Here is a 25,830-nt window from a genome sequence, read left to right as displayed (position 1 = left end):
ACTCATATCCCACAGCACCCACAGCACCCACATCACCCCACAGCACCCACCTGCCCCCCACAGCACCCACTCATACCCCACAGCACCCAACTGCCCCCACAGCACCCACCTCTCCCCCCAGCACCCACCTGCCCCCACAGCACCCCCAGCACCCACTCATACCCCCCAGCACCCACCTGCCCCCCCGGCACCCCCTCCCCTCCTCCTCCCCCCGCCCCGCCCCCCGCACTACAAGTCCCGGGGAGCCCCGCGGCAGCGCCGCCCCCGCCGCTTCCCCGCCCGCCCCCGCCTCTCCCCGGCAGCACCATGGCCGCGGCCCCGGTGGCCGAGGGGGCTCCGGCGGAGCCGCACGACAGGTAAGACCCCCCCCACCCCCGTTACAACACCCCCACCCCCGGGGACGGGACCGGTACCGCAACGCCCCGGAGCCGCGGCTCCGGGGCGTTGCGGTACCGGTCCCGTCCCACGAAGCCACTTCCGCGAGTGGGGCCTCCCGATCCCATCGCTCCTTCCTTTCCCCCCCCAAAATCCCTTTGCTTCCCCCCCCTCCCCGCAGCAAGCGACACTCCTGCATCCCACCGCGCAGCATCACCCTTCATCCCATCATTTTTCCAAACTAGCTTTCTTCCTCATTCGTATTTTTTTTTAATTTCTTTACCCCCCCCTTTTTTTTTTTATTTCCTCTTTTTTTTTTTTTTTTTTTTTTTGTAAATTTCTTCGTTTTCTTTTATTTTTCCCTTTTGTTTTTCACCCTCGCTTCGCAGCACAGGCACCCCCGTTTGCAACCCAGCCGGCACATCAGCACCGGCAAGCAAAACCTACAAATTTACTCCCCCCAAAAACCCACTCGGGATTAGTTTTTTTTTTTTCCCCACACTCAGCTTTTTCCCACTATTTCCCACTTTTTCCAGCGCAACACTCAGGCATGGAGGAGCACAACCGCTCCCAAACGCCAAAAACCCGGGAATTAGCCCCGGAGCATCACCAGAGCACTGCTGATGTGGCAAATGGTTGCAGGGGTGCGAGCATCCCTTGGGGGGGGGGGTGGTCCCCGGCACCCCGGCATCCCCGCGGCACCAACCGAGTCAATGCCGAACCAACCCGCCTGTTTCGGCAGCTGAATGCGGGCGGCGATGGCGACGCCTTCGTGTGAGGCAGCAGCGAGGGTGAGGATGAGCAGGGGAGGAAGGAGCTGCCGCTGGTGACGCTGGCCGGGCAGGAGATGCGGAACGGGGGTGTTGAACCGAGCCCCTTCCCGCGCGGAGCGGTGGGGCTGGCTCGTTAGGCCCTCGCGCCGGGCAAACAGCAGCGAGATAATTGGGTTTGAAGAGGGAAATGTTTTTTCTCCTGGGGAATTGGGGTCCTTCACGGAGCAGGAAGAGCAGCCTGTGTGCCGGCGGCCCGGGGTGCCTGGTGGCAGCTCTGGCCGGGGTGGGGCGGTGGGAGAGCTGGGTGCCAGGCTGGGGAGGGCCAGGGGCGATGTTTGATGGGGCTGCAAGAGGAGCACGGTGTGGGCACGGCGTGGTGGGGCCGCTGGGCAGCGTCCTGGCACACCTGGAGCTGCTGGTAGTGGGGTGGCAGGCGGGTTCCTCCATCCCGGCAGGCTCCTCTGTCCCTTGCGAGCGTTGCTCCGTCCCTTGGGCAGGTTTCTTGTATGTTTCTCCATCCCTTGGGCAGGTTTCTTATAGGTTCCTCCATCCCTTGGGCAGGTTTCTCATAGGTTCCTCCATCCCTTGGATGGGTTGCTTCATCCCTTGGGCAGGTTTCTCATAGGTTCCTCCATCCCTTGGGCAAGTTCCTCCATCCCTTGGGCAGGTTTCTCATAGGTTCTTCCATCCCTTGGATGGGTTGCTTCATCCCTTGGGCAGGTTTCTCATAGGTTCCTCCATCCCTTGGACAGGTTGCTCCATCCCTTGGGCAGGTTTCTCATAGGTTCCTCCATCCCTTGGATGGGTTGCTTCATCCCTTGGGCAGGTTTCTCATAGGTTCCTCCATCCCTTGGGCAAGTTTCTCCATCTCTTGGATGGGTTGCTCCATCCCTTGGGCAGGTTTTTCATAGGTTCCCCCATCCCTCAGGCAGGTTTTTCATAGGTTCCCCCATCCCTTGGACAAGTTCCTCCATGCCTTGGACAGGTTCCTCCATCCCTTGGATGGGTTCCTCATAGGTTCTTCCACCCTTGGATGGGTTCCTCCATCCTTTGTGCAGGTTCCTCCATCCCTTGTGCAGGTCCCTTCATTCCAAGGCTTTGGGACTCCTGAAGCCTTTCCTTGTGCACTCCCTGCACGATACTCATCCCCCGGCCTGGGCTGCCCACCTGGTCCCTGGCCAGGGAGTCCTGGCGCCGGGCCCCACGTGGCTGTTGCACCACCAGGCTGTTGCAGCGCGTCCGCTTTCGGCTTAAGTTAAAAGGTGCAGTAGGAGGTGAAGGGCCTGGCTGAGGTGGCACGCATGGGTCTGGCCCAACAAAGGCCGTGCTCAAAGGTGGAGCGAAGCAGGTTTGGCCTCTGCGCACCCATGGGTGCTGCCCGCAGGGGTGGGAGCTGGGCAAGGACCCTCTCCCACAGGGCCAGACACCCCTTTGCTGTGGGTTTGGCACGTCCTGGGCTTTTACACAGGTCCAGTGACAATATTCAAGTTACAGCACCCAAACGTGGAAAAGCCACGTGCAATTCGGTTTCCATCCTTAAATCCCAAGGAAAACCCACCGAGCAGCTTTCCATCGCTGGAAGGGAAAGGGCACCCCAGCCTTTGCGCCTGCACCCCTATTTCTCCCAATTTTAAATCCAGGCTGCAATTACAGAGGAGGGATTTGTGCTTAAAAATCATCTGGAAGGAAAAAAGTCCAAACCCCAGGAGTTTTGGCTTGTGCAAGAGCTCAGAAACCGGGAGTTGGGAAGCGGAGGGGATTTGTGGAGGAGTGCGTACTGGGAGGAAGGCTCGGTTGCTGCCGGGGTTCAGAGCCGCTGTGGGCGATTCCTGTCCCACCTGGGATGTGGGGTGAGCGGCTGGGAGAGTTGCTCCCGTCGCTTGGATGTTTTAAACAAAGGCAGGAAAAAAGGCACCGGGGAGGGTGCGATAAGGAGCAACGTCACCTTGGCGAGGGCAAGGGCTCCTCACTGCCAAGTTCCTTGTCCCTTTTCTTTTTTGCTTCTTTAATGAGAAAGAATAGAAATTGCTGCGGAAGAGAATTTTATTTTTAAACTTCTGAAAGAGCTTTTGTGGAGAAAGGGGAGTCCGTGCTGGAATCACAGGATGGCAACGGTTCCTTTGATCATCGCTCACTTCCCTGGCATTGCTGGGGCGGCAGCTGCGGCTCGAACTGGGGACGGGTCACCTCTGAAACCCTCCTCTTGTGGCCCCCGTCTGGGGACCAGTCCCTTGTCCCTGGTTCCCATCAGTGCTGTAGTCACTCAAGACACGTTCCAGGGTGTTGCTGTCCTGTGGGTCCCGTTGCTGGACAGGAGCAGGAGGGGGCTGCTGTGGCCATGCCCAGTGTTCAGCCGGGGTTTGCTGAGGACGCCAGGATGCAGCACGTGTCCCTGGAATAGCCCTGGTGTTCAGGGAGGAGGAGGAAGGGATCTTCTCCCCATCTCTGGCCCCACTGCCAGACGTTCAGCCCTGCTTGATGCTAAGCGTGGGGTGAGCATCCTCCCTGGACCCCGTCGGAGGTGGGTGTACCAAAGCTGAACTCTCATCTTGCAGTGCCGGGCTGGGCTGGGGGCTCGTTCGGTGGCAGCAGGACCTGGTTGTGATGGGCCGTATCCCTGGCAGAGTCCTGGCATTTTGGTGTGTCCTCTGCTACCTCCTCCCTTCCACACCAGCCACGTGCTGCACGGTGGGTGCCGCTCTGCCCTCTGTGCTCCAGGGCCGCCTGGGACCCCCTCTGCCAACCTACCGGCCATCTCCCACCCCTCGCCAGGTGTCCTGCCCTTTGGCTGCTGCTTGGCTTCCTCACAGGGCTGCGGGGTGCTGGGTGCCCGGGCTCCCTGCCCTCCCTGGCGAGCCTGGCACTGGGAGAGGAGCGGGAACGGCCGGGGGGGCAGCGGGCAGCTGGCAGGGGGAAGGCTGAGAGCGCAGATCGCAGGGCCGAGCAGGCAGGGACGTTATTCTTAGCCTCCCGCAGCCCCGGGGTGTTGAGTTTCATCCACTTGTTTATTCCAGGGCTGAGGGGACGGCAAGGGGCAACTCTTCCCAGGGGAGCTGAGCACCGGGGGGCTCGCGGCGAGACCTCCCACCGCTGGGTGCTAAGGGAGGGGGTGAGTCCCACACCAAAACCCCTGGCACGGCCAGCAGCACCCCAGCCCCAAGCCCCAGCCGGCTCCATCGGCTGAAAGCGTTCTGGCTGGGTACCCCCTCCATCTCTGCCCCGTGGCCGTCCCCTCCTGCCCCCCTGAAGCCCCCTCCCCACCGGTGCTGGAGCTCACCGGTGCTCACGGCCGCACACTTACCGGGTGGGCGGCAGAGCTGCCCTCCCTGCTGCCCTGGCGAGCCCCCCGCCTCCGAGGCAGCAGAGCAAGCCCCCGTCCCAGGGAGCAGAGGCGCAGGGGGCCAGTGTTTATTGCCTGCACAGGGGGCGGTGAGGGGAGGTGTCACTTCGCCCCCCCAGCCCCCCCGCTTTTTCTTTAATCAAGCCAGTGCTATTAATATCAGGTAATGAACGTAATCTCTAGCTTAAGCTATCCTCTTATGCGTGCTGACCGCTCCACAGCTCCCAGCAAAAGACGCTTCCTTGGCAGCGCTCTTTTCTCCTTCCTCCAGCTTCCAGCCCGGAGCCCCCCGGGATCTGCTGCGGTAGGGGGTCTGCATCTCCCTGTCCCCCTGGGAGCCCACCGTCCCTGTGCCAGGGGACACACTCCCATGCATGGCTCCTGGCACTGAGATTCGCCCAGGGAGCCCCGCTGGCACAGCTGCCCCCTCGCCTCAGTAGCACTGGGAAGTTGGGGGACAGGAGCTGACGCACGGGCAGGGACAGGGGGTGACACCCGGCATCACCTCCTGCTCCGTGGCGGGGTGGCCATGAGCAGTCCCCCAGCCTTCTCCAGCGTCCGTATATCAGGCTGCTGGGCCCTCGGGCCGGATGGGAGGTGAGTTCCTCCTTTCCTTTGGTTTTGGGTGGGTTTTTACTTTTTTTTCACCTGTTTGCTTTCAGTCCGTGGGCTTGCTGGAGCAAGCCCTCACTAGCCCTGGTCCTGGTCCCCCGGTCCCAGTCTCCAGCTCGCAGCCAGCTGAGGGCTTCAAAAGTGCAGGGAGCAGCTGGGGGAAAGATCAGCTTCCCTTGGGCCATGGGCTGAAGCCAGCCTGGCGCCGTTTGGCAGGCTGCAGGGGGCTTGGCGTGGGGATGTGCAGGGCGGGTGCTTAGTTGGCGTGTAGTTTACGGGGCCAGGGCTGAGGATGTGCTCTCCTTTTTGCTTCCAGGTTCAGGTTTGGGGCTTTCCCGTTTTATCTTGCTGGCTGTGGGAGCTGTTGGGACCTGCTGCTTTTCCCCTCCCAGCCCAGCACGGATCCGGGATGGTCGGGGGTCCCAGAGGGCTGCAGGATGCAGAGCCTTAGCACAGAGGGCACAGGGATGGGAGCGGCGGTGGGGAAGGGAGAGGGGTCCCCCTCTCACCCCAGTAAATCTGTGCTTGGGGTAAGTGGGAGTAAAACACTTCCTTCATTTGTGCCACTGCATCTGCGGGGCTGGCGAGCTCCTTCGGGGAGCAGCCCCCAGCGCCGGGCATCCCTGCGGTGTCAGGCTTCCTCCTGGTGGAGGGGCGCAGGCAGGCTCCAGCACTGGCTGTGGGGAAGGCAACGCGTCCCCAAAAGCTGGGGACAGTGTGCGGGGAGCTGGTGGCAGCCGAGCCCTCCAGGAAGGCTTTGCAGGAGAGGGGTTACCAAGCCCAGGGCAATGTTTTTTTTCATATTCACCTTACCATGGCATCGTGCCCCTGAAACCCAGCGGGTGCGCTGTGCTTGGGAAGGCTGAGGCAGGTCTGCGTGGGGCAAGAACATCCTTTGGTTGGAGCAGTGGCATTAACTTTGGCAATAAACAGAGTCCCGTTCCTCTGGGGGCCTTGCCTTGCGGGTAGGGGCATTGCATGGGCTTTGTTGCTGCTGCATGGAATTTTTAAAAAGTGGTAGGAAGAAATGGCCAAGTGAGATGGCTGTGAGAGGGCTGGGATCAGCTGTTCCTTCAGAGGGGAGGACAGGCCCTTCCTGGCAAAGGCAGCAACGGAAAACATCTACAGATCTTGAAGTGTAACATTAGGAGAAAATGCATGACCTTTGCAGAACTCCAGGACAGCCCCACAGCCCTCCCCACGGCTGTGCTTATTGGAAATAAATCACGGGAAACATTGATTTAGGAGGTGTAGAGTATCTACTTCTTGTGTAGATACAGACGGTATAGATAGATATCTATAGAAACAGGATTTAGGTGAAAATCCAGAAGTATTTGGATGAAAAGAGGCAAAGCAGGCCAACTCTTGGAACAGGATTCAAGTGCTGCATCCAAGAGTGGCCCCAGATGCGCGGAGGGGACAGCTCTCCTTCTCACCAAGGGCCATCCCTGCACTGCTGCTGCATCCCTGTGTGTGTCCCTGCATCCCACGGCAGTGCCCAGGGTGGGTTCCCTCTGTGCCAGCACACTTGGTGTCCTGCAGGCACCCCAGGGAACGGACGGGTGACACATGGGAAAGTGGGATGTCAGCTCTGACCACAGCCTGTAATTCTGGGCACAGCCAGAGTCATCATGGTCCTAACATCCCCGTCCCTGCCAGGAGCTGGGTCATGTTGGTGCTGATTGAAGGCAGCAGCAAGCGGACCTTGCAGAGGTCAGCATCTCGCTCCGGCTCCAAAACCCAGAGTTTTGCCCAACTCTGAATCGCTTTGGGAATCGTGGCCTCGGTCAGCATCACAGTGCGCGGATCTGTGGGCGGAGGCTGGCACAGGAGAGCTTGGTTACACCAAAGTTACTGCGTTCCACCAAGGAGCAGAGCATCCTGAAAAACTTGCCTGTCACATGGAGATGGGTGTGCATCCCCAGAGGAAAGCCAGCTGAGCAGCCCTCAGCAGCAGCGCCAGCGGCATGGCTCGCGAGTAACCGCAGTCCCGGGAGAGGGGCTGGGACATAGATGAAAGGAACCGTTTTATTTTCTGGTAAACAACTGTGTTTTTGTCATCTCTGCTTTTATCAAGCCAAAATGACTTTGTTTATGCACCGGCACTGTCGGCTGATGTCAGCCTAGCTCTGGGAATAGCACGCGGTGGCTAATTGCTGCAGCATCACTGGTGGGAGAGGCGACCGAAATACCCCATCTGGGTTTGCTTCTCCTGCCTCTCTGGTGGAAGGAGCCATCCTTGCACAGAAAGAAACCCCAGAAGACTTTCCCGACGGGTCTCACCTCCTGATGTTGCTTTTTAAAAGCAGTGGTTGGGGTGTTTATGGCTCTCGGGTGAGCTGGAGGCCGGCGGTGCTCGATGCCGGCCCTGCGTGCCGATGGGCTCATGCAAGGGATGGCGTGTTAGTGGCTCTTGCGGGGTGGCTCTGTAGGTGCCCACGTGTAGGTCAGCATCGGTGTGAGATGACCGGGCACAGGGGCAGACAGAGGCTGCAGCCCACCTTTCGCTAAGGGGTCCAGCAAAGCCAGGCAAATTGCTGTCTTGTTGCCGGCTCCACAGGGATGTGCCGGTGCTGGAGGTAGAGATGGTGTGCCAGGGGCATCCCGCTGTGCTCGGGGGAGGTTTGCTGGGACACTTTACGTACAGATGGTCGGCCTCATATTTTGATCTTTATCTAAATTGTTCTAAAAAGGGCTAGGGGAAGGAAGGGAATTAGTCTTCATACCAAAACAGCTTAAAATCAAACCAAAATCTGTAAAGCCCTGCAGTTTAAGCCCTTTCAAGAGCAAAAATAACAGAGAGGGAGGAAAGCCCCGCCAGCTCGGCTGGGCTGTACCAAACGGTGCCGTGTTTGGAGCATTCAGTGCCGGGGGCTCTCTGACCTTGCAGAGGTTTCATTTCCAGCCTGGTTCACGGCTAGGGAGAGAAGCAAGAATGAGCAGGGAGAGCCCTTTGCACCTTCTCACAGGGAGGAGACATCTCTCCCGAGGCAGCGAAACAGCTAGCGGGGAGGAGCAGGAGCTGGTATAAATAATCCTCCCCCATCCCTGTGCTGGCCGAGCAGCGCGGCTGCGGCTTATCTCCTGGCCAGGGGCCACTTATCACCTCCAGCGCTGCTCGCAAAGGGCTCCAGAGGGTGGTTTGTTCCTCTCCCTCCCCAGGGCTGCGGCAGGAGGGGAGATAAGAGAGAGGCGTTTAGCAGCTCCGGGGCTCTGGCGTGCTCCGCTCGGCTGCACCACAGAGCAGATGCAAATGGCTTGACTGCTGGGCTCTGGCCTGGCTCGTCCCCAGGGGTTTCAGGCCTAAAGGGTGGGAGAACTAGAGGTTTGGGTGGGAGCAGAGCGCTCAGAGTGGGGAGAGGAAGGGGATTGTGCATGGGGGAACAAGGGCGGTTGAGCTGTAGCCCCTGTGTTTGGCTTCCATCCACCAGCAAGGTCCCTCTGCACGTTAGGACAGGTTATTGCCCTCTGTAGTAATACCCCTCAGTGCTCCAGAGCTCACTGGCGTGTTTGTGTAATGCAGACATTCCCCAAGCAGTAGGTGTGTGGGAAGCGATGCCTGTGTTACACCTTTTCCAGATTAAAATTGGTCCTGTGGGAGAATTCCTCGATGTTGGCCACTGCCTGGGGTCACAGAGGTGTGGGTGCTGGTAGTGCCGCAGCAGGGCTGTGGTTGTCTCTCCCCCTTTTCCATTGCATCCCTCACCTGTACAGTGTGGGATCCCCCAGAGGCCCCACTCCCACGCACCAGGGATGCTGGCCCTTCCCCACCACCAGTAACGGAGCTCCTTCCTCTCCCCATCCCCAGCAACAGCAGTGCCGAATCCTTAGACCGGCTGTACCCTGCAGTGGGCTCCACCAAGCCACCCCGAAAACGGACCACTAGCCAGTGCAAGTCCGAGCCACCTCTGCTGCGGACCAGCAAGAGGACCATCTACACAGCTGGCCGGCCACCATGGTACAACGAGCATGGGACGCAGTCCAAAGAGGCCTTCGTGATAGGTAGGCAGAGGCAGCACATGTCCGGGCTCTGTCCCACCTCTGCACTTCAGCTGGCGCAGGCTGGCGCAGGCAGTGTCGATGCTGCCTGCCCCATGGCTCTCCAGGGGATCCTGGGGGGATCCTGCCCCACAGCCTCTTTGGAAACTTGAGGTTGGCTCCAGACTCCAAGCTGTGAGTTGCTCAGCCTGGCCAGGAGCAGGGAGAGTCACCAATGCTGGGCAGGCTGTAGGGTCGGGCAGAAGCTCAGAGGTTGCAGATGCGGGTGATCGATTATAGCAGGCACTGAGCAGACCGCAGTCTTTGCTTGTTGTTCCCTCAACTCTTGTTGTCTGTGTTGTCACGAGTTCCCAGGGATTTAGTCTAGGCTGGTTCTCACGTCAGCTCTCCCCTTGTTACACAGCCATCTAACGATGGGTTTCCCACTTTTGCTGTGCACATTGCTGGCAGTTACAGTTCGTGCCATTTGACATTTTCAAGGGTAATCTTGCTCTTGTAGTGCCTATCGATCTCCCTCTTGGGAGGTCCCTCCAATTTAGTGTAACGGAGCAGGACCTGGGCTCTAGCCTGTGGCTAGAAAGGCAGATTGTGGGATTGGTGACTTCATCCCCTTTTCCCTGGCAGGCCTGGGAGGAGGCAGCGCTTCTGGGAAGACCACAGTGGCCACCATGATCATTGAGGCTCTTGATGTCCCTTGGGTGGTTCTGCTGTCCATGGACTCCTTCTACAAGGTGAGGCTGTGTGTCATCCTGGCCAGGCTCCTTGGGCTGCCATGGTCCTTGGCATAACCCCCTGATGGGAAAACGCAGCGTGGATCTAGTGATGGCCTCATGGTTTCCCCTTCAGATGGTTCTTGGAGCAGGGGCAGAGGTTGCTGAGCAGGGCAGTGGCGAGGGAATGCTGCTGGTGGTGACAGCTGTGTGCACAAACTTTTTCTCTGTGGGCAGGTGTTGACCAAGCAGCAGCAGGAGCAGGCAGCCAGCAATGACTTCAACTTTGACCACCCCGATGCCTTCGACTTTGACCTCATCATTGCCACCTTGAAGAAGCTGAAGCAAGGCAAGAGCGTGAAGATCCCCATCTATGACTTTACCACCCACAGCCGGAAGAAGGAATGGGTACGGGACACTGAGAAGGGTGGGACTCAGGGTGGGGAGACTGCCAAGGCAGGAGAGGAGGGTGCCAGTTAGACCTCTGCAGCCTCTGTCTTTTGCAGTCAGACTCATGCAGTTGCCCTCTGCTCCGTGACTGGCTCAGGACACATTTTTTGGCTGAGCTGCTGCAGTCACTAACAACCCAGAGAGATTCCCCGAGATGAACATGTTCTGTGTCTAACCCCATCCATTTTGACTCCACAGAAAACCCTGTATGGCGCCAACGTGATTATCTTTGAAGGCATCATGGCATTCGCAGACAAGGAGCTCCTGAAGGTGAGGAAGGGCTTAGAATCGGTTCTGGTGAAGCCCGACAGGTGCGAGTGCTGCAATCCCCTCTTCTGCAGCCTTATGTCACAGCACAGAGAGACTCCCGGGTGCCCTGGGGCTCCTGTGCAGCGCTGGATGGGACCCTGTCCGCCAGCAGTGCTTCAGCATCGCCTCTACAAACCAGCCCTCCACCCCCATAGCCAGCGCGAGGAGATGGTGGGAGCATGCTTTCTCCTGAGGTTCAGCAGCAGGGAGGTGACCTTCTTCAGGTTACAGTGGCTGCTGCAGCACTTCGCCGTGTGGAAGAAATAGTCCAGATTTTTGTAGCAGCAAGGGAGGAGCCCCTGGCGGAGATCAGGCGTTTCATGAGGGACCTTGATCTCAGCCATTCATTCCCAGGAACGAGGAGCCCAGTGGTGACCTGGTCCCTGGCAGTCGCGTTGCATAAATATGACTAGAAATAGCCACCTCCACGCTGCATGCCACAGCTCGCGCAGCCAGAAGGAAAGTCTGCTGTCACTTGACTGCGCAAAGCCTGGTGTTCCTAGTGTGGAGGCTTTCTTGGGAATTATTTGGATACACGAAAAATGCTATGGGAGGGAGTGAGCCATGCAGAAACTTCGAGCTCGTCTAGAAAGTTTCTTTCCCTGCCAAGCGAGCATTTGGGTTGCATTTTCCTGGAGCAACGGTGACCTCCAGTGGACAGCTGGGTAGATCCCCCTGGAGTTTCCCTGAGCATCCCTGCTCTTGTCTGGGGCAGTTCAGGGCAGTGTCATGAGCTGACCTGCTGTGCTTGGCTCCCTTCCAGCGTTAACAAGCCGGTGCTCCTGGGTTAAACCTGTTCATCTGCATCGTGGCATTAACTTCCTTTGGCTCCTCCTCACTCTTAAATAACATCCAGACAAAGTGTTGGAGCTGCACAGAAGTGGAGACAGGGTTTGGAGCCGGACAGGCCTCCAGGGGCATGAGAGTAAGGGGCATGGTGTCAGCAAGGGACTGGCTGCAGCATCTGCAGTGCCAGCCAGGTTCAAGTTCAGGGGCTGCGGAGGAAAAGCTCCCTCCAGGCCGCAGCAGAGCTGAGCCGAGCTCCGCTAAACTGGTGGTGTGCTGTGCACAGGGCTCAGCTTCTCTTGTGGCTGGAGAAGGTCGGTTTGAGTTACACACCTGACCCAGTGGGGTTTGTGCCCTCCCCTCACGTTTCAGCTCCTTGATCTGAAGATATTTGTGGACACAGACTCGGACATCCGCTTGGTGCGTCGCCTGCGCAGGGACATCAGTGAGCGTGGTCGTGACATTGAGGGTGTCATCAAGCAGTATAACAAGTTCGTCAAGCCCGCCTTCGACCAGTACATCCAGCCCACCATGCGACTGGCCGACATCGTCGTCCCCCGAGGTACCTGCCCAGGGCTGCCTCAAGCTGCCGCGGGGCTCAGTCCTTAGTGGGACCTCAGAGACCCTGTCCCTCCACCCTCAGCTCTGCTGGCCATTCCCACCGCCCTCCAGCTGATGAGGACAGAGTGGCTGTCCCGTGCCAAAGCAAAGGTCCCTCTAGCTGAGTATCTGCAAACACGGGCCAAAAGCAGGTTCCTAGGGGAAAGTCTGCCCTTCCCCTTAACCCATCTCCTGCCCTACCGGCTCCTGCAGCTTAGCAATTTAAAAGCTAGAGGCAACTTGTAGATACTCAATAATAGAATACTAAATAAGAATTTAATAAAAGCGGGAATGTCTCCTGCATTGCTAGGAAAGGGCTGTTTGGGGAAGCAGGGGTACGGTGTGTTTCTGAACATGGCAGGGAGCGTGGGGAAGGATTGTTTCAGGCGCCGCTAGCACTGTGGTCCTGACCAGGCTGTCTTTCACTTCTGGTTCACTCCAGGGAGCGGAAACACAGTGGCTATTGACCTGATTGTTCAGCACGTCCACAGCCAGCTGGAAGAGGTAAGAGCTCCCTGGTCCCCTGGGTGTTAATGGTGGGGTGAGCCTTGCCTGCACAGCGGTGGCATTGCAGGAGGCTCTGGGTGCCAAGGTGGGAATAGCCTGGCTTCCCTCCGTGCTCCAGGGGTGTGAGCTGCAGGGCTCTCCCTCCATTCCAGTGAGGGAGACTGCCTTATCCCTGTGCTCAGGTTAGCACGAGGCTCCTCTGCAAGCTGTGGTCCAGTAGCAGCTTCCTTCCCTCCCTGGGAGAGCAAGTCTTCCGGGGACAAACCAACCATCCTGCAGTGATCTGTGGTGTGTCCTCCCTGCCTGCAGCTCCAGACCCTGCAGTACTTCAGCTCTCTGGCTCTGGCTTCTCCTCTTCACCCCTTTGCAGGCACTGCTGCACAGGCTTTTCTGTCCAGAGCCCATTTTTCCACTTCTGTGTTGGATGCAGCCCGTGGGTTTCAAAAACCAAAGTCTTATGTTTGATGCACAGGCTGAGCCCCAATCCAGGCACATGCTCCATCCCTTCCCCATCACCAGCTTTAACAAGTCTTCTGGGTGTCCTGGGCCAGTCCTGACCAGTGGTTTGAGCCAGTGACCAAATGATGCTGTTGTGTGTTGCTGCTCCTTGAGCAGCACAGCCTCCTCCTGCCCCACGTTTGTAGCTTTGACGGTTAAGTTGTGGAGATGCTCAGAGTGATGTCCTGGGAGGTGGAAGGATCATGACCTGGGGATGGATGCACCTGAAAGTAAAAGGCTCGATTCCTGCAGGCCTTTCTGAGCTCCCAGGTGGCAGGAGCCACTCAGCCCTGGCTATGAGCTGGCACACGATAGCATCGTGCCACCTACGCTTGCTTAGGAGGGACCGCTTTTAAGCAAAGGTGACTTGGCAGGTTCCCCCTCCCAGAGCACCCCGCTCTCCGCAGGGCTGCAGGCGGCAGTCAGGGCTTTCCTGCTGCCCGGATTTACAGCCCCAAGCTCTGGCAGGTCGGGAAGTTGGTTTCTAACCCCTAGGTCACAGGAGAACGGATCAGAGCCCTGGCACTGTCGCTAGCACCGGGCTCAGGAGGGCATGCAGCCGCAGGGCACAGGCCAGGAGGAGGGAGATGGCTCTTTCTCCCAGCCCTTGGGATCTGGCCAGGAGAGCTCACAGCTGGACGCTGCAGTGAGCAAACACGGCAGCTCCTCCCCAGGGCATCACTGAGAGCCAGGCGAGGGGTTGGCTTGGGTGGGCTTTCATTTACCTGGGGAGGGGAAGAAGGGGAAAAGGCTACATGTGAATGCAGGAAAATATTCCTATTTTTCCTTTTTTTTTATCTTGAAACGACCCTGGTGTTGACAATGCTTAATACCGGTTGCATTGTGTCTTTGTGTTGCTGCCGCAGCGTGAACTCAGTGTCAGGTAAGAGCCCCTAACTCTGTCCTGTCTGTGCAGCCCGAGGCATTTCCAATGCCAGGCACTGCTTGGCCTAACCCTGACCTGCAGTTGAGACCGACAGCTCGCAGAGCACATGGCCTCATCACACTTGAAGCTGACAAAAGGCCACCTTGTCCTTGGCACTGGGACCAGCAGGGACATTGCTGCTCCCCAGGGATGTGTTCATCCTGTGAGGGTACCACCAGCTTGAGCTCAGACCCCTGAAGCTGGGGCAGGACCAGGTTTGTTAGCTGGGGACCTCCAATATCTGCAAGAGGGGAGGCTTTGCATCCTGGGGTTTATATCCCTTCATCCTCTAAGGTGAACAGTTGCTCAGAGCCACTCTCCATCCCTGATGATGAAACATCATTAAACACCTATTATTTGATTAACCAAAGTGGCTGGAGGGTGTTGGGAGCCCTGGATCCCTTGCGGCATGCAGAGGCTCTCGGCTGCAAGCCTGATGGCCCCCAGGAGCGTAGCAGCTTTGGCGTGGCAGGAGGTGCCTGCCTTCCTGTGGTATCTAAAGGCCACACAGCAACTGCCTGGGGACCAAGAAAATACTTATACCCTAATCCAGCAGGATTTCTAATTTCTCAGTACCTGCAGGTGGATGCTATAAAGTGTATGCTGATTACCTTCACCTCTCCAGTATGTGGATCCAGATGGGACTTTAGCGCTGGTGCTTCCATTAAGCAGCCAGCTAAGTTTCTAGGTGTTTTTGTAGGAAGCAGAAGGGATGCATTACTGCAAATGGGTTTCCATTTAGTTCTCCATCATTGCGTGGAGACACTTAATGCAAGCAACCCTAAAATTTACATTTGACATACAACAAGCTTTTAAAATACCTAAGATGAGCAGGGAAAAGGATCTGCTTTACTTATTTCTGCTGAAGCCATTCATTTCCTAGACTAGGCGCTGGATGTTCTATTTTATTTCCATTTGCTTGTTTAATACCATGGGGCCTGACATTTCCATACAGACAGCATAAGCTTTCCTGTGTGTCTGGAGGTCCAGGTGGGAAGGTGCTCTTTAGCATGGAGAGAAGTCTGTTGGTTTAAAAAATTACGGGAGTAACATTAGAGAGTAGACTAATGTTTGTGTGTATGTATATATGTCCATGTGTATGTATATAAGTATACACATGTATAAAATTTCCTTTCTCTCCAGTGATTCTCACTCTTTAATCAAAGTAGTACTCAGTACAGGTGATCCTTTTGTGAACCTTAAAAATCAGGTATTTAATAACACGTCAGGAAAGTGTGAGTAGTTTTATGATAGCGTGTTTGGAAAGATAACTCTGACCTCCAGAAATAACTCCATGATGACCACAGCCACAGACATTTTTATGTTCTGTTTAAGGCTCATGGTTCCCATTTATGCCTTTGCCAGAAAGTCTGGAAAAAGTTTCCTGGAAAAAAATCTGTTTACGCTCCTGGTGTCCCAGTGCTTCTTACTGCTGCGGCGGTTTCCCATCAGCTCCTCTGTGGCTCTGCACTCACAAGAGGAGCGAGGTGGACAGAGACACACATGTCAAGTGAGATGCGCTTGGCAAATACGGAGCTTTTCATCTAAAACAGTTCCCTATGCGCTTGTCTTGAATGGCTTCATCTAAATGTCACGGTTGTTGTTCTGATGTCACTGCCTTTTGGCGGCCGTAGGGACGCAATGAGGCCTTTGTAGCTGGTAGAATAAAACCTGGATGCTTAGATCTGGCCCCAGTCCGAGATGCTTTTCTGGCTCTTGTGCTCCAGGCTGGCCCTGGGCTGCCTTTCCTGACCTAGCAGGTGGCTGGGACAGGCAAGGAGTGCCTCTCCCCAATTCTCAGCTGATCAGATGGGTGAATTCTGAGGAGTTTAAAGAAATTGGTGCCATTCCCTGGACCTGCAAGCCTTGTTTTCCTCCTGGCTGCTGAGGAGCATCATTGCCTTCCTCTGTATTCCCTCAGCACAGGTCAGACCTTATCGTCCTTGCAGTTGGAATATTTCCTGTCCTGCTTTCCACGTGTTTAATGGTGTGTGTGCTGGGCATGTAATTACATACAGGCACTCCCTTCCCATGCGTGCCCAGGTGAGTATTTCTCCTCGAGCCCAGCAGCAGGAGCCAGACCGGTGAGCCCGTGCCCACCGAGGCACAGTGCTCTCAGCTGAGCCTGGTTTCCATCCCTTCTGCCATGCGATTTCAGAAGCCAGCCCAGCTCTTGGAGCCAGTGTTCTTTTCAGCTGATTCCCTTCACTAATCAGTATTCCCCACCCCCAAGGTCTCGATCATCTTGGCATGCCCTTTGCCAATTGTGTCTTTAAATATCAACCCGTGGCGCAGTTTAATAGCCCTTGTTTGAAATGTCAGCCATGAAAGCCAGCTGCTGTACGTGTTTGAAATGCCTTGACTGCATTAGCTCCTTTGTAGCTGGATGTTTCTTGTCTGCTTCCTGCTTGATAGCATGCTCAACAAAGAGCTGAGGATGTTCCCTGAAGCCTTCCTGAGAGATGGTCACCCCTTTCTCTCTTTCTTTCTCTCTCTTTCTTCTTCTTTTTTTTTTTTTTTCCTTTAACGCTTTTGTTCTAGGGGGCAAAAAAATAAGTTTCCAAAATGAGACGTTTTCTTGACGTGCTCATGGCTGCCTGTCTGAATTTTCCATCGCGGTCCTGCCTGGCAGGGGGAGGGACAGGAAGCCTTGCTCGCAGCCAGCAGAGCCCTGCTCGCTCTGTCCCTCCCGGCAGAGATGGGCAAGGGGTTCCACCGCAGGCGACGTGGCTGTGGCCGAGCAGCTGCTGGAGAAGCTGAGCTCTTCACTCGTCTTCAGCCTGCAGCCCCTCTCCAAGGGATGGTGATCTGAGGGCAGGTCCAGGTGAACTGGGGGGAAGGAAGCTCTTCCCATCGGGCAGTGATGTTCAGTTCAGAGCTGGGTTTCTCCCCGTGTTCCCTGCGCTCTCGGCTTTCCAGGCTCTCCGAGGCTTGAGCAGATCATCCCTGCAGTGTGCCAGGAGGTGGGCACCCCTGTGAGCCCACAAGCGGTTTGCATGCGGGGCAGGTTGGATGAAGGTTTTGCAAGCTTGACCTTGAACACTTTGTGCTTGCTCTGGGATTGCAGCAGAGCGCTGGGCGAGAGCTGCGCGTTTCCTTTGGGCTATGAGGGCTGCAGCTGATGTTGCAGCGTGGTACCACCTGGGACAGAGATGGGACAGTGTCTCTGCTGTGGCTCTGGGGCGGTGAGATCAGATGGAGCTTTCTCCCCGTGGAGCCAGGAGTGGAGCCGGTGCTGTGGAGTGTGGCAGTGACATGGCTTGGTCCCCGAGGGAGGTGTGCTGGGGTCTGTGTAGTGATGGCCCACACACTGGGCACGTCTCGGAGCCATAGATCAATTTGGGCGCTTTTTTTCCCCCTTTGACTAATGGCAGTACTTTTTCCTTTGTTTCATGTCATGTTTGTCCCTCTCCCCTTAAACTCTCATGTTTCCTTGTCTTGTCTCCCCTGAACATCCCTCCCACCTGGTGACCAGAGGAAGCTGCGCTGGGATATGTGAGGAGACATGCTAATGGCAGTGTTTTGGTTGTGACACTAACGCTGGGGAATGGGGGCGAGGGCTGCGCAGGGTGAGCTGCGTTACTAACCCAGACTGGGGGCCTTTGAGCAGGCAGCTCACAGGGTCCTGCTTTGCTGGGGCTGTGCATACCCAACCGGGGTGAGGGGGCTTGGGAAAGCATGTTCATACCGATCCCAAAGATAGGACTTGCCGCAGTTCCCCCAGAAAGCACCATGGGGACCTGACAGCATTCAGTGGCTTCTCTGCTGTCAGGAACAGGGGCCGAGTGGGGTGGCATCCAGACCTTCCCATCCCTGCGCTGAGCACCAGCCCCTGCGCGGGTGTCACAGGAAAGGTGCGGAAAGCTCGGTGACAAAATGCTGACAGCATTTCCCGGAGGTCTGTTGACAGCTCGGGGTGCAGGGGTGGTGTTCCCAGGCACACAGGGCTGCTCTCAGAGGTAGGAGCACTCACTGGCATCTGCGGCAGGGAGCGGGAGCCAGGTCACACCTCATCTCACCTGAAGCGTCATGGAGAGCAGGGCAGGAGAGCGGCTGCCCATCCCTCTGGCATGGTGGGATGCTGTGAGGCGGACCTGGTGGTGACAGAGGGGAGAGGTGCCGTGCCAGGCTCAGGCCTGTGCCCCTGGGTGGGCTGTGGTGTGTAGGAGACAGCCCTGTGGGCTACGACTGTACGGCCACCACAGCTCCTCTGGTTTGGGCAACAGCAGTTTGTCACCTTGGCAAACCCAACTGGGGCCGTGAGAGGGTGTGTGGCTCTGTGTTGGGGGGCTGATCTCTGCCCCCCGAGAAGCAGGCAAGCAGGGAGCCCCTGCGCGGGCACCAGCGTCTGCCAAAGGCAGGGCTCAGGTGCTCACCTACCACGTGGGTCTGCACCCCTGGGGCCAGGAGGGTTTTAGGTGGGGCTGTGCCCCCAGGATCTGTCCCCAGGCCAGGTCTGGCAGGAGAAAGGAGGCGGGGGGCTGTGGGGGCAGAGCTGCTGGGGCTGCCAGCAGCACAGCCCCAGCGTGGGAGCATCTCCAAAGGCAGCCAACCCAAGCAGCAGTGACTAACAGAGTGAGCTCGCTTCACTGACAACAGGTCCAGGGCCTTGAGGGCTGCTTGTCCCAAACAGGCGGTGGGGTCTGCGGGCAGCGGGACACGCTGGGCTTGGCCCCAGCCCAGCCAGGCTCTGCCAGCAGCGGGTAAGCCTGCACTGGGAGCACAACCCATCCCACACACTCCACGTGGCCAGCTGTCTCGGATTCAGGAGTGTTCCCTTTGCTGCTATGCCAGACTGGAGCTGGCAAAACCCAGAAGGAGCCCTTAAGTACCCACAGGCCTTGGGAATGTCTCGTTTGGTGTTGGTCAGCCAAGACCAGGAGATGGCTACATGGATGGAGGCCTCAAGTCATCTAGCTCTGCCCTCCTCCATTCCTACCCAGTCATCTTCTGTCTTCTCCGCTTGTGTGCCTCTGTGTGTGCAATTAATGCAGGTTTCTGCTTGATTTGAAATCTTAATCACCTGGAGCTTTTGTTTGTTTGCTCTCTTCTCCTCCTCCCCAACATCTCTCTGACTGGGATGCAGCTGCTGGCATGTGTGTGATCTGATGTGTGGCTTTCGGACCCCAGCCCTCCTCCCAGACAAAGTTGCTTGTCCATCCTGCCCAGCCTTATGGAAGCCAAATAGATGTGACCTTCATCTCATTACTGCCGCTGTCAAAGAGAGAGGTGACTAATGGGGCTCCATTGTGCACTTCCCCATGAATGGTGTTCCCTTGATCCAAGAATAGCTCCCAACCCTATTAGTTATGTTGAGATGAGTCACACAAGCCAGTCCTGTTCAGCCATAAAGTCTTGAAGCTGTTCCCAATTTGGTGTCGATCTGACTATCCCTGAATGGGGACAGTGACTGACTTGTAGGACAGAGGCAACCACAACAGCTCCTCCTCACCCCATCAGTTCAGGATCCACCACAAGACTCTGGAGAAGGTTTTGATTTTATTTTCCGCTTTCTTCCCAACCAGTGGAAACCAAGATGAGCCAACCATGGGTCAGCTGCCTGGGAAGGGAAGCGCCTGTCCTTGGGCTGCGAGGTCCTGCTGGCTCTACCGACCACCCGCTGCCTGCCCCGTTCATGGGAGCAGGTCCCTTTGCCATCGCAGGGGACTGGGCAGGGCTGGCCGCTTGTTGGGCTTGGCTGGATGGCCTTGGTGTGCGTTTGCAGTGTGAGGTGACATCTGGGAGGATGGCTTCGGCCATGTGCTGTGCACCAGCCTTTGGGCAGCATTGCCCAGAGACCTGCTGACCATGTGTTTGGTTTTCAGGGCCGCCCTGGCCTCTGCGCACCAGTGCCACCCCCTTCCTCAGACCCTCAGTGTGCTGAAGAGCACCCCTCAGGTGAGGGGCATGCACACCATCATCAGGTAAAGCCCCCATCGCTGCAGCCTCCTGGGGTGGGATGGGGCTTGGCTGATGGCTGGGGTGAGCTCAGCTTGCTTTGGAGTCCCGAATCTTACTTGTGCCTGTCCTCGTGGCTTGGGGACATGGGAGAGGGCAGACAGTAGTGGGCCATGTGCAGAGGAGCTGTGCTGTAAGTGCTCCCTGGTCTTGCCAGATTTTTTCTGCTTTTTACCTTAAAACTGCCACCACAATTCCAGGTTCAGCCAGTGGCCTCTGTGCAAACAAGGTGCTGAGAGCCAGACAGGGGCAGGGGCTGCCCTCCTGCATGCAACCTCTGACCTCTGTTAGCATCTCCTGGGGTACATTTTGGTCCACAGCTTACATTGCTTTTCCCTCCCCTCCAGAAACAAGGAGACCAGTAGGGATGAGTTCATTTTCTACTCCAAGAGGCTGATGCGGTTGCTGATTGAGCACGCGCTCTCCTTGCTCCCGTTCCAGGTGGGTTCAGGGATGTAGCTGGGAGGGTGGGCAGTGGGCGCTGTGTTTCCTCTCCGATTGCTAACCTGTAACTGCCAGGGAGCCAGCGCGGTCCTGGTGCTGCTCCTCCAACCTTCCCCACATATCAGCCCTTTCCTCCTAGATTCTCCTGTGATTCCATAGAAATGTGTAGATGCGGTGCTTAGGGACATGGTTTAATGGTGGACTTGGCAGTCCTGGGTTAACAGTTGGACTCAGTGATCTTAAAGTCTTTTCCAACCTTAATGATTCTACGATTCTGTGATTCTATAAAAAGGGGCAGGGCTCGCTGAGGCCATGGAGGAATGGCCTGGCCCTGCATGACAGCTCTTTGTCCAGCCTCATGTTCCAATGGTCCAGAGCAGCCCGCAGCTGGCTGGCTCCCTGGTGCCAGGGCTCCTCTGAGAGCTGCGTCAGAGCTCCTGGTAATGCTTCTCCCATGGTTCTACATTGTAGAGTTGCACAGTGCAGACCCCTCAGGGACAGGACTACGAAGGGAGGACATACAGCGGGAAGCAAGTAAGTGGAAGCAAAAAGTACTATTCAGACCTGCCCCATGGGGTTACACTGAAAGCCCTGTGGGTGCAGGAGCAGGACATCCTGGCTTCTCAGGGTTTCCATCAGGCCTGGATTTGGCACCTGCTCTCGTGAATATGACACCCTATATCATGGGGACAGGCAGCCAAGGGTGTCCTCAGCAATGTGCCACTGTTGCCCGCCCACTGAGGGAGACAGCTCAGACTGGGAGCAGCACAACCTTTCTGGAAGGGATGCACTTTGGGGTTGCCCATTAGAGTCCGCCACTGTCGAGACCCAGTGCCATACTGGGGTGGCGTGTACCTCCTGCCATGTGTCTTCCCATTCACCCTTGCTGTGTGCTGCAGATCACCGGGGTGTCCATCCTGCGAGCGGGGGAGACCATGGAGCCAGCGCTGCGAGCAGTGTGCAAGGACGTCCGCATCGGGACCATCCTCATCCAGACCAACTGCAACACAGGCGAGCCAGAGGTAAAGCCCGGGGCCCTGGCCTGCTGAGGGCATCTCCTGGTGTTAGCCTGCATGCAGGGGGTGACTCAGGTATTCCCTGAGAGCTCTTCAGTGATCTGAGAGCTGGTCTTGGCAGGGAGTGAGTGCTTTGAAAGCTTCTGAAGTGGGCTTTGCCAGCATGTTTGTGCATGCAGGGGCTGGTTTGCTGTCCAAGTGTTTGCACCAGTGCCTGGCTCCAAGCTGACAGCTGGGGTCCCAGAGATAGAGATGCATGAAAGATCCTTCACCTCTCTAAGAGAAAGGCGCTGGTTGCTCCATTCACCTTCAATCTGCAGCTTCTGAGCTGATCTCTCTTCCCCTGCCCAGCTCCACTACCTGCGGCTGCCGAAGGACATCAGCGAAGACCACGTCATCCTGATGGACTGCACGGTCTCCACAGGCGCGGCAGCCATGATGGCAGTGAGGGTGCTGCTGGTACGGAGGATGTCGGGCACGCTGCAGAGGACGGGTGGTTTGCTCACAAGTAACGTGCCAAACACCAGCCACAGCCATGATGAGAGGCTCTGTGCTGAAACCGGCTCCTCCTTGTGAAAGAGAGCGTCATGGGAGACAGCACAAGCTGGGGTGACTCTGTAACCAGGCACTGATAAAGTCACCCCTTCCTTGTGTAGCAACAGCCTGGATTTAGTTGGTGTCTTGGTCCTGTGCCCAGTAACCCCAGCTGGCCACAGAGAGGAGAGGAGAAAAAGTGGCTCCAGGAAGGGAGTGCTTGGAGTGCTGCTCCCTGGAGGAACGGGCCATAACAAGTCTTGGATACCCTGACCCCGGGCTGTCTCTGTGCCTTTCCTGCAGGATCATGATGTCCCAGAAGACAAGATCTTCCTCCTGTCCTTGCTTATGGCAGAGATGGGTGTCCACTCTGTCGCCTATGCTTTCCCCCGGGTGAAGATCATCACCACAGCTGTGGACAAGAAGGTGAATGACCTTTTCCGGATAATCCCTGGCATCGGTGAGTATCTGGGTAGGAAGGACCTGTTGCAGGGGGAATTTTGGTGCTTCTGGCCCACACACCAGCCCTGGTTGTCAGCAGCAGGTCAGGTCTGTTGTTATTTCACCCAGGGACACAGTGCCTTTCTCTTGGGTCCTGCTGCTGCATGGTTGCTGGGATCAACACACACGCTCTGAGAGCTGTCGGGCAGCCATAGCCTTGTTGGCAGAGGGAGCCATGCCACATGCCGTGAGCCTCCTCCAGCCCCACCTGGACAAGCTGAGCTGGGACATCTGGAGCAGACCTGTGCTCACCTCATTCCCTAAGCTGCCACCTTAAACAAGCTCATCCCAAACAAGCTCACTATGTTCTTCTGTCTTCACCTCTGCTGTGCCAGGAGACACCCCTGCCACAGGGTGCTAAAACAGCCTCCAGGCTGCTCCAGATCTGCTGCTACATGAGTTTTAGTGCTGTTCAATCTGTCGGATAAACCTGCTTTGGTTTCCGTGCCTGCTGGGGCCAGGGCAGGCTGGAGAACGGTCCCAGGGCTCCCTGCAGAGCTGTGACTGCTTCTCTCTCTTTCTCCCCGCAGGGAACTTTGGTGATCGGTACTTCGGGACAGATGCTCCTCCGGACTGGAGCGATGATGAAGACGCTCTTAGCACTTAGATGTGGAGATGCCGCTGGCACCAGGCAGCTTCAGCACCGCACCTTAACCCCTTCTGTCCATTGCAGATTTCTTCTTCCTCCTCACCAAGCATAGATATTTTTTTCAAATCTTACATTGGAGATCTAGGGCATATTTTTTCAAAGAAACACAAATCCTAGTTTGACATTGTGGACAGTCGCATGTCCCAGCGTAGAGTGGAGTTAATTTATTTTAATTTAAATATTTGCCTATATAACTTATTGGAGATATTTTATAAAGGAAAATAATAAATTTTTCTCTGGTTTTCTTGAATGGAGCCATTCTTTTGTCACTTCCCACTGGTGCCCAGAAGGTTTTGCCACCCTTTGGGATTGCTGCCCTGGGAAGGGAGATGCTGTGAGTGGTGGTGGGAGGTCGAGACCCTGCTGTTGAGGAGCGGCTGATGCTACAGCCATGGAGCAGTTTTTATGGCTCCATCTTTGTGCTGGTTACAGGCAGCTGGTCCGTGTTTCTCTTTGCTGAACACTGAAGCTCTTACACCCCAGGGAGAGCCTACCCTACAGGACGCGCTTGCTCTGTCTAATGCTACCGAGGCAGGGAGGGAGCCTTCACCCCGTGGGAGCTGGTGGGGACAGAGATCAGCCTGCAGCCTCTCTGCAAGGCTAGGATAACGCCACTCAAACCAGAGTCTCCTGCCTGCAACAGGGCTGTGAGCAGGAGAAAAACACACTGCCTCCATTCCCCAGCTCCCTGCTCTTGCTGCCATGCGCTGCGGAGGCAATACCATGCTCTAGATCCCGGTGAAGGTTGGTACCACAGGAGAGGCAGTTCATGTCTGCAAAGAAGCTGAAGTTCAGCTCAGATCATGCCATGCTTTAGCTTTAAAAGCACCAAGCCACTGTTTCAGTTCAGCGCTGAAGTGAAACATAGCTCACCCAAACACCAGCTTGCTCTGGCTGAATCAGAGCGGCTTGAGATGTGGTGAGGAGCGGGGCTCGTAACCGTCTCCAGGAAGCTGTTAGCAGGCTAGAGTAACCTCAGCGGAAGGGGAGCTGGCCAGTCCCACGAGGTGGATTTAGTCAGGGGAGACTGTGATCCCTGTGGATGAGCACAGAGTGTTTTCCATTCCTGCATGATTCAAAGTACCAATGCAACATCCTTGTGCTGGAGATGGGCCAGGAGGAGCAAACCTACCCCTCAGCTGGGCATCCCTGGCTTGGACCTGGCTTCTGAGGGGTTAGGCAAGGCAGGCAGGCACTGCCGGCAGCAAGGGGAGTGGGGCTGGGAGGGGGGTGTTCTGTCAGGCCCTTGCTGAAGTGGAGAGTCGCCTGGTGATAACTCAGTGTGGGCTCAGGTGTGATGAGCCCAAAATAACTGCCACTGCTCTGCGGCATGTTGTATAAATTCTCAACTAAATTTAAAAGAAAACACATGCCCGAGTTCCTGCAAGTGCTTGGCAAAAGCATGAGCCCTCGGCTTGAAAGCCACGCTCAGAGCCAGCACTGACACTTGATTAGTGTCTGCTAAAAATAGTTCCTTGCGTAGGTGGAAGGAGAGCTCATAAGCACAAACACAGGATAGGCAGACATAGGGGGTTTTGGCTGGGGCACCAGGTGAGCAGTGGTGGGACAAGGGACAGCAGCATCACCAGGCCCATGGAGGAGCATGTCTGCACCCACAGTCCTTCCCCTGGGCTGCAGCCGCTGGCACAAGAGCTTGGTGCTGGAGGAGCCTGATGTCTTCTTTCTAGACCATGCTCAACCCCATGAATGAATGCAACCGTCATCCTTCATGTACAAAACCCCAGCAGACCTTGTTTAGTCTCTTGGCCTCCTTGAGGGACACGAGATCATGTGTGTGTCTTGAGCAGGGTTTGCCCCCAGGGTCCACCATAGGAGTGAAGATCCCACAACACTTCCTGGGGGGGATGGGAGGGCAAAGCATCTCTTTTTTCCCAACATCCTTCATCCCAATCCACACACCCAGACTCCCTGAAACACGGTGGATATAGCCTTTGATGGGTAACATGTAGGAAGTGGCCCAGGGAGGCATGTGGGTGGAGAAGCTCTGGGTGCAATGGGGCTGTGACCCACCACCATCAGAGGGTGTTCTGCACCCATGGCCTCAGTGAGCCTGCGGCAGGCATAGACAGCAGCCGTGGGATACTCAGCCACAGGAGGGCAAGACAAAACCTGGTGTGAAGGGTGTGGGAAGGAGGAGGCATCACCAGAACCTCAGACTGCCACATCTTGTTTTGCAGCACTTCCAGGCTGCTGAATGCCACCCACGTACCCAGGCAGTCCCCAGCACCCATGGCCAGTGGCTGGCACGGCAGAGCATGGCACGGCTCTCCTTGCCACCACATTAAGGTCCAAGTGACCCATATCCTGTCCCATAGGCATGGCCACAGGGACCACGCAGCCCACACGTCTCTGGGACTTTGCATCCAGGGGAACTCTTGCTTTTAACCCAGTACTTCCATAATTTTCCCCAGAACATCTGCTTTTTTCCTCAGCAGGTTCACATTTTTCCTCAGATCCACATTTTCCCTCAGCAGATCTGCATCTTTCCCAAGTAGATCCACATTTTGCCTCAGAAGACCTGTACTTTCCCTCTGCAGATCCACATTTTTCCTCAGTACATCCACTTTTGTCCTAGATTGCATTTTTTCCTCAGTAAATGTGCATTTTTCCTTAGTAGATGCCCATTTTGCCTCAGAAGATGTACACTTTCCCACAGCAGATCCACATTTTCCCTCAGTAGATCCACATTTCCCTCAGCACATCCACATTTCACACTGGCTAACCCAGGTTTTGCCACCACAGCCATATTTTACCTCAGCAAACCAGCCATGTGCCCACACTGTGCTGCTCCCGCCACTTGAAAACATGGCGCCTTCCCCTCCC

The 25,830-nt window shown here is 56.4% G+C and overlaps 1 protein-coding gene and 1 long non-coding RNA gene across 9 annotated transcripts; one reads left to right on the top strand and one right to left on the bottom strand.

Moving 5' to 3' along the window:
* Positions 1–265: 265 nt before the first annotated feature.
* Positions 266–23,236, top strand: UCKL1 (uridine-cytidine kinase 1 like 1). Of its 8 annotated transcripts, none has more exons than XM_037402304.1 (16): positions 5,064–5,085; positions 5,417–5,630; positions 8,909–9,102; positions 9,724–9,830; positions 10,047–10,217; positions 10,458–10,529; positions 11,727–11,916; positions 12,397–12,458; positions 17,360–17,379; positions 19,710–19,808; positions 20,190–20,283; positions 20,758–20,820; positions 21,186–21,308; positions 21,654–21,761; positions 22,140–22,296; positions 22,868–23,236. In XM_037402304.1, the coding sequence occupies exons 1-16, from the start codon at positions 5,079–5,081 to the stop codon at positions 22,942–22,944; spliced, it is 1,758 nt and encodes a 585-aa protein (XP_037258201.1). In that variant the 5' UTR covers positions 5,064–5,078; the 3' UTR covers positions 22,945–23,236. The 8 variants fall into 8 exon arrangements, with proteins under 8 accessions (XP_037258206.1, XP_037258204.1, XP_037258205.1 ...); XM_037402305.1 differs by lacking the exon at positions 17,360–17,379 and adding an exon at positions 13,826–13,842; XM_037402309.1 differs by lacking the exons at positions 5,064–5,085; positions 5,417–5,630; positions 22,868–23,236 and adding exons at positions 266–356; positions 22,407–22,861.
* LOC119154581 lies at positions 1,570–4,581 on the bottom strand. Its single transcript, XR_005106495.1, has 2 exons — positions 4,450–4,581; positions 1,570–3,540 (listed from the first exon to the last, which is right to left on the bottom strand). It is a non-coding gene; the product is annotated as an uncharacterized LOC119154581 (long non-coding RNA).
* Positions 23,237–25,830: the final 2,594 nt, after the last annotated feature.

The sequence above is a fragment of the Falco rusticolus genome, chromosome 10, assembly GCF_015220075.1.
Source record: "Falco rusticolus isolate bFalRus1 chromosome 10, bFalRus1.pri, whole genome shotgun sequence".
Classification (NCBI taxonomy): Eukaryota; Metazoa; Chordata; class Aves; order Falconiformes; family Falconidae; genus Falco; species Falco rusticolus.
This window is presented reverse-complemented; position numbering and strand designations above follow the sequence as displayed.

Excerpts from the sequence above, each read along its gene's own strand:
- UCKL1 (XM_037402304.1), top strand. Across the intron at positions 9,831-10,046 it reads CCATGGACTCCTTCTACAAG|GTGTTGACCAAGCAGCAGCA; the intron begins GTGAGGCTGTGT and ends CTCTGTGGGCAG. Across the intron at positions 17,380-19,709 it reads AGGAAGCTGCGCTGGGATAT|GGCCGCCCTGGCCTCTGCGC; the intron begins GTGAGGAGACAT and ends TTTGGTTTTCAG.